Source organism: Galeopterus variegatus, unplaced genomic scaffold, assembly GCF_000696425.1.
Source record: "Galeopterus variegatus unplaced genomic scaffold, G_variegatus-3.0.2 Scaffold36, whole genome shotgun sequence".
Classification (NCBI taxonomy): Eukaryota; Metazoa; Chordata; class Mammalia; order Dermoptera; family Cynocephalidae; genus Galeopterus; species Galeopterus variegatus.
Window position 1 is genome coordinate 16,659 of NW_007726147.1, and position 6,408 is coordinate 23,066.

General features: G+C 35.6%; 1 protein-coding gene across 2 annotated transcripts in view; it reads left to right on the forward strand.

Moving 5' to 3' along the window:
- Positions 1–6,408, forward strand: part of ASB7 (ankyrin repeat and SOCS box containing 7) — a 43,087-nt gene that overhangs the window by 10,109 nt on the left and 26,570 nt on the right. The window contains exons 3-5 of one of the 2 annotated variants that reach the window (XM_008570985.1): positions 1,004–1,125; positions 2,544–2,696; positions 3,046–3,307. In XM_008570985.1, the coding sequence (XP_008569207.1) occupies positions 3,097–3,307 (211 nt within the window). In that variant the 5' untranslated portion in view covers positions 1,004–1,125; positions 2,544–2,696; positions 3,046–3,096. The remainder of the gene's footprint in view (positions 1–1,003; positions 1,126–2,543; positions 2,697–3,045; positions 3,308–6,408) is intronic. The other variant, XM_008570993.1, reaches the window with a different exon arrangement.

The following is a 6,408-nucleotide window of genomic DNA, read 5'->3' on the forward strand; positions in this document are numbered from 1 at the left end:
ATAATAGAGTTTTAAATCAAATTTTATTTCCAAGTGCAAGTTGGCAAAGTCTTTGCCTTCCTTGAAGAAGTTTGACAAGAAAAAATAAGATGTGGAAAGAGGAAAAGGTAGAAGTGGACTTTATTAAGTTGGATTGGTTGAAAGTTCCTGTGTGCAGCCAGCAGTGCCTACAACTGCTGCTTTTTCCCTGCAGCATGTCAGGTTGCCAGGTGGCCTGACCTTTCCTGGTCTGAAGGTTTAAGTGATGGAGGGCTTGGCAGACCTACCACAATGGAATGGGGTGGCAGTTCTCCCAGTATATAATTCCTAGAATGATTCTGGTGTGATGTGTGGAAGTCACTTTGTATCTTTAACTGTAAGGGAACTTACAGAGCTAGGATTTAATTGACATGGAGAAAGCTCCTTTTTCTTTTAGCTGTAGAGAGTTTTCTCAGAATTCATATAGGGAAACTAGCAAGACTACTGTTAATGTTTTACCTAGTTTGGTACATGCATAACGGAATAACAGCTTCAAATAATTGACTTGATGCCCTTCGGACATATGAAGAACAAGCATTTAAAGACATATCTCCTTTTAGTCATCATAGATTCCATTTTGGTCCTGGCCACCTACTGTATTGAATGCATGCATATTCTTATTTTAGTCCTATTTAGAAAGAGCAGGTGACTAATGGTGTCAGTTAAAAAGTAATTCAAGTGAATAAAGTCTGAAAATACGTTTTCAGTAAAGGAAAAAGGAGAATCTGAACTTGCATCCAAATTCCAGATGTGCAGTATTTTATTTTCTTTATTTACTCTTTTTCAAAAAACTGGATTTGGGGGGGGGAATCCTGAAATTAAATCATTTATTGGAGATTAACATAGGTAACATGATCATTTTCTCTAGGAATTGATCTGGATTGTACTGAAATTTAAGCTTATTAAAAAGTAGACTGTGCAAGCAGCTATGACACTTTATTATCTTAAGGAATTTTTCTATGCTTGTTATTTCATTCATTTTTAGGTTAAGAAGGCTCTTTTATTCTGCAGTCTGGACACACTCTGAACCCCATCTCCAGGATGCTGTATGTACACAATGGTTATTAGGCAATCCATATATCAGGAGAAGGGACACCCTCCCATAAGGTAAGATGACCAGGGTCATCAGTCATCTGTGCTGTTTTGGGGGAAAATCCATTTAGCTTTCACTTTTCTCCTTTAAATCAGCTAATGTGTACTAAATACAGCTCTTGCTGTACTTAGAAAAGAAAATCCAGGTTTGTTTTGGTACTGTTTCAATCTTTATGTTGTGTGGTAGACCTCATTTAAGTGCTGAGATAATCATCCCATTAAAAAAATCTGTTAAAGATGATTGTTTTGAGCATATAGTAATAATTTCCATTAATTCCTTCTGATGGTCTTTAACATTTTCTCTTGTAACTGAGAATAAGCAAAAACAAATTCTGAAAGGATTCTCGTCTTAAAATTTGTAAGACAAGAGACTTAATTTTAGTGAAGTAATTAAGTGAAGAGATGGGGGAAATCTTGTTTATTACAAAAACATTGTGAAGAAATCTCTCATTTCCCAATTATCTATGAGGAAACAGCTATTTGTGGCAGTAGCTGGGTATTTTAAAATTACATCACTTAGTGATATTATGAGTATGTATCTAATGACAGCATTTACAATGTATAAAATAACATAGGATATTTGTGCTCATAAGCTGTGATGATTTGACCTAGGTTAGGCTTAAGTTTGCCTTTATACAATCTATAATGGGAAGTTTTGCAAGATAAATTATCATTGGTAGCAAGATTATACTGAGATGTCTAACCTACATACGAGAATAAAATATGTCTTTGAAGGGCTTTATCACATAATTTTTTATTTTTAGAAATGGAAGCTGCTAATTAAGAGATTAATCTAATCTATTCCTTCAAATTAGCCCAGTTGGCATGGCTTCCTAGAAGCTAGTAAGTTTACGTTTCTTTATGTTCTGTAAAGCTTATAAATACACTAAAAAAGTTTTTGTACACACACATATGGTGAAGATGTAACTTCACGATTTCAATTCAGGCTTTTTCTATTTGTATGAAGGAAATCTCATTTTATATAGGGTTTAAGTATATACCTCTTTTGTGAACTATTAGAGAGTATGGAAGTTCACTGTACTACTTTTCCTTTAAAATAATTTTATCATGTGGTTAATCAACAGGTTGTTTAGATTCTTAGAGTTTTTAAATTGTATGGTCTTGTTACTTTGAACATTTATAGAGTAAAACTTCTGGAAAATGGAAAATAGAAAAATGTAGAAGAGAATGTGGCAAAAAAAAGAGGGGTAGCAAATTGTGCATCAAATAACATAATGTGGGGAGGATAAAAAGAGAAACAGAAATAAACACAAGGAAGGTAAATGTAATCCAAACATTGTACCCTAATTTACTTAACCTGGCCCACTTCTCCTTCCCACAACCTTCCACATTTTGGGCTTAAAATAAAATACTGTCAAAATACTTTAGAGAAAGCTTAAAGGTTTTTGCCTTTTTTTTTTTTTTTTAAACAGCTTCTCATCATTAAGTGTCTTTGGTCTTCATAGTATATGGATTGACCACTTGATACCCTGTATTTACTAACTGATCTGTGATAGAATCCTTGAATGGCTTGTAACTTAAATCTCCTCCGTGGTGCATCAAGTAAATCAGAACTTCTAAGACAGGTACTAATATGACTTCTCTGGTGTCTCCCATCTTTTCGCTGCCTGTCATCACCCCCCATTTTACCTAAAATAATGCCATTGTGTTCATAGGTTGTTTGCTTTGAGTTTTCAAAAGGCGGCAAAAGAAATTTTCTGTTTTAGGAATTTAGAGGTTTATGCCTGGCTTTCCTTTTGAAATTGTTCATAGTCTTAGGGAAATTATTGAAAGTTTTGATCTTAACAAATACATGTTAACTAGTAGTATGAACTGTCATTGCCAAAGTTTATTGGGAAAATTCTGTGATATTTAATGGACACAGTATCAGGAGCCAAGCATTCTAAATTTCATATATTCTCCCTTCCCTTAAAGGCTGATCCCTGTGACCTAATGAATCCTTTGTAAAAAGTGGACTCAGCTAGGATGTTACACCACCATTGTCGAAGGAACCCTGAACTCCAGGAAGAATTGCAGATTCAGGCTGCAGTGGCTGCTGGGGATGTTCACACAGTACGAAAGATGTTAGAACAAGGCTATTCTCCAAATGGCCGAGATGCTAATGGCTGGACCCTGCTTCATTTCTCTGCAGCAAGAGGAAAGGAAAGATGTGTTCGAGTATTTCTAGAACATGGAGGTGAGTTTACTAGAAGCAAACCTTTTTTCCCAAGGAGAAACTTAAAACGAAATTATATTTCGTTTTAAGTGTGTGCACACATCTGTGTAATTTTTAATGCTTCTCTTTTGTTAATACTCAACATTTTATTCTCCCTCCTTTGTGAAGTCTTGTTATAATTACGCTAAATTTTGTTTAAAACCAGATTGTTTAAAAGACCAGTTTGGTGAATGGGCTTTTTGTCTGCCTGTAACTATAGTTTTTATACAGCCAGTTTATTTCAACTAAGCAACCCTTCTTCAGGCTGTCCATTTGCTTTCATGTCAGAAGCAGAAGTGGTTGTAGTACCTACAATTAGAGAATTGCACAGGTTTCTGCTGTTGATAATTGCTCAAGCAGAAAGCAGTAGCACAGATCCCTTTTAACATCATGGCCCTAATGATACCCTGTCCTTTGAACTTACTTCTCTTTTTGTTTTGTATGCTTGCTTTTATTATTATTATTTTAGAATATTATTATTATTATTGCCTTTTCCAGAACTGTACATAGTTTCTGGATACCCTACAAAAAGATTGGTTATGAGGTCTAATTTTGTATAAATATATGCAGTTGGAGACTACATTTGACATTTTATGTTTTTGCTTTGGATAAACTGTCCATTCCCATAAGGTTTTTAAACTAATAATCGTCCTACACTAATTTGCTTTTTCCTTCAATTGAATTTCAACTTACTTTATTTTCCTAAAGATGGATTATATATATTTTATTATTTATACTCATGTTATCTCTGTAAACGATGGTGTAAAGCAGCTTGGTTAGGACTCAAGTTCCACACGTGCCCTTCTAGGGCCTGAATTGCTCATTAGCAGTGATTTAGTCTCATTTCTGAGGCACACTTTGTTATAAGACTATCCAAACTTACTTGCATTTCTGAAGTGCAGAAAAATGTTAGAAGTCCCACAGTTCCATGAGGGTCTTGTGAAATATGTGAATGTGTGAATATGGAGGCTATGAGCATGGACTAATTGCAAGTGATGCTAAACCTCAGAGTAGGAGTGTCCCAGGGACCCTGAAATGCGAATTATAGTCCTGAATAGTTGACAGGACTCAGAAATTCACAGGCCTGGGCCTGCTTTGTAGCTGTCTTCCATGTCACTTCACTTCACAACTTGAAAACCTTAGTTCTGAAGTTAATGAAGGGGAAACCTAAGCAGAATGCCAGGAAAAAGATCTGAAAAAACTAAAAGATGGGTGTAGGATCAGAACACTTAAAATTCTGGCAGTGCTTAGTAAGATGAAGACCTAGATCAGAGCTCAGTTTTTATTCCACATAGTCCTGTTCTTTTGCGCTTTTACCAGCCACACTTTAAAAAAAAAAAAAGAAAGAAAGAAAAAATTTAAAAACGTTCAGTTATTCAGGTGATACATGAATATTGTCTCCTTAAAACAAATGAAACAGTTCTTCCAATAAATTACAAATAAAGCCAAAATCCCCTTTGAACGACTTCCAGTCCTTGTTTTCTGCCACAGTGTGCAAGTAACCATGGGTATGAGTTTGGTTTGGTGCTTATCCTTCTAGATCATTTGCTAATACTGTACATGTACTCACAGAACTTGTGTGTGGTTTTTGAACATAAATGATACTGACTGAATAATTCTGCAACTGTTTTTTACTCAGCTATATGACTTAAATGTTTTTTTAATATCAAGAGTCTGCAAACTTTTTCTGTAAAAGGCCAGATAGTAAATATTTTAGGCTTTGTGGGCCCTACTGTCTTTGTTGTAACTACTTAACTCTGCTGTTGTAGCATCAAAGCAGCCACATATAGTATGTAAACTATTGGGTGTGGCTGTGTTCCAATAAAACTTTATTTATAAGAACAAGTGGTGGGGGGGGAGAAAAAAAAACAATGATGGGCCAGATTTGACTTGTGTGCTATAGTTTCTGAACCCTGTTCTCTCTGTATATTTATGAGTACTTCAGAAAGTTTGGGGAAAAATAAAATTAAAAGATAATACAAATCTTTCCATGAATTTTTTGAAGTACCTTCGTATATGCGTGTGTATATACACATATATATATTTTTAACAGCTTCATTTAGGTATAATCCACATAGCATACAATTCACTCATTTAAAGTGTACAGTTCAGTGGCTTTTAGTATATTCACAGAGCTGGGCATCCATCGCCACAGTCAAGGTTAGAATACATTCATTACGCCAGAAAGAAACCTTGAACCAATTCTGTGTTAATATATCTAGATTTACTCTATTCTTTTCAACTATTGAATCTAATAGCATTAACATGGATACACTACCATTTGTTTAACCATTCTCTTTAACTTATTAAGAATGGCTAAAATTTTCTCAGCAGGAAATTTTATTTTTTGAGAAGGTAATGCATACATGGTTAAAAACCAAATTAAAGCTACTATAGACTGTTTAATGAAGGGGAAATATCTATTCTTCAGCCTCAGTCCCTTCGTTTTCTTCTCAGAGGCCAACACTTTCATTGATTTCTTTTGCCTCCTGCATAGATAGTCTGTGCATATAGGCATAAATATTTTTCCGTCCTCTACCTTCTAGCCTGCTCCCCCTTGTTAAATGTTCTGTTCTGTGTCTTGATTTTTTCATGTAACAGTTAGCTTAGTGATAGTTCCTTGTCAGTTTATCACTGTATTTCATGAAATATATGTCACTTACCCCTGTTGTTGGACATTTTAAGTTGTTTTCTTTTTTTCTGCTACTAAAAACAGTATTAAAGAGAATGTCTTTAATTTTTTTTTTTTAACATATGTTGAGAGTTTACGTCTTGAATAATTCCTAGAAGTGCAGTCGCCAAGTCAAATTTTTTTGGATGGATATTGACAAATTGTCCTCCAGTTTCCTAATTTTTTTTTTTTCCTTTTTGTCTTTTTTCGTGTCCGGCAACGGATCGCAACCCTCAGTGTTGCGCCCGCACCTCGCTCAGCCAGTGAGCGGGAACCGGTCTGTATGTGGGATCCAACCCCTCGGCGGGAGCGCAGCCGCGCTCCCAAGCGGCGCACTGTAGCAGGGCGCCCCCCGGCCCGGCCCCCCTTCCTCAATTTTTTTGGTTGTAATACTTTGGGCTGTACTGACCCG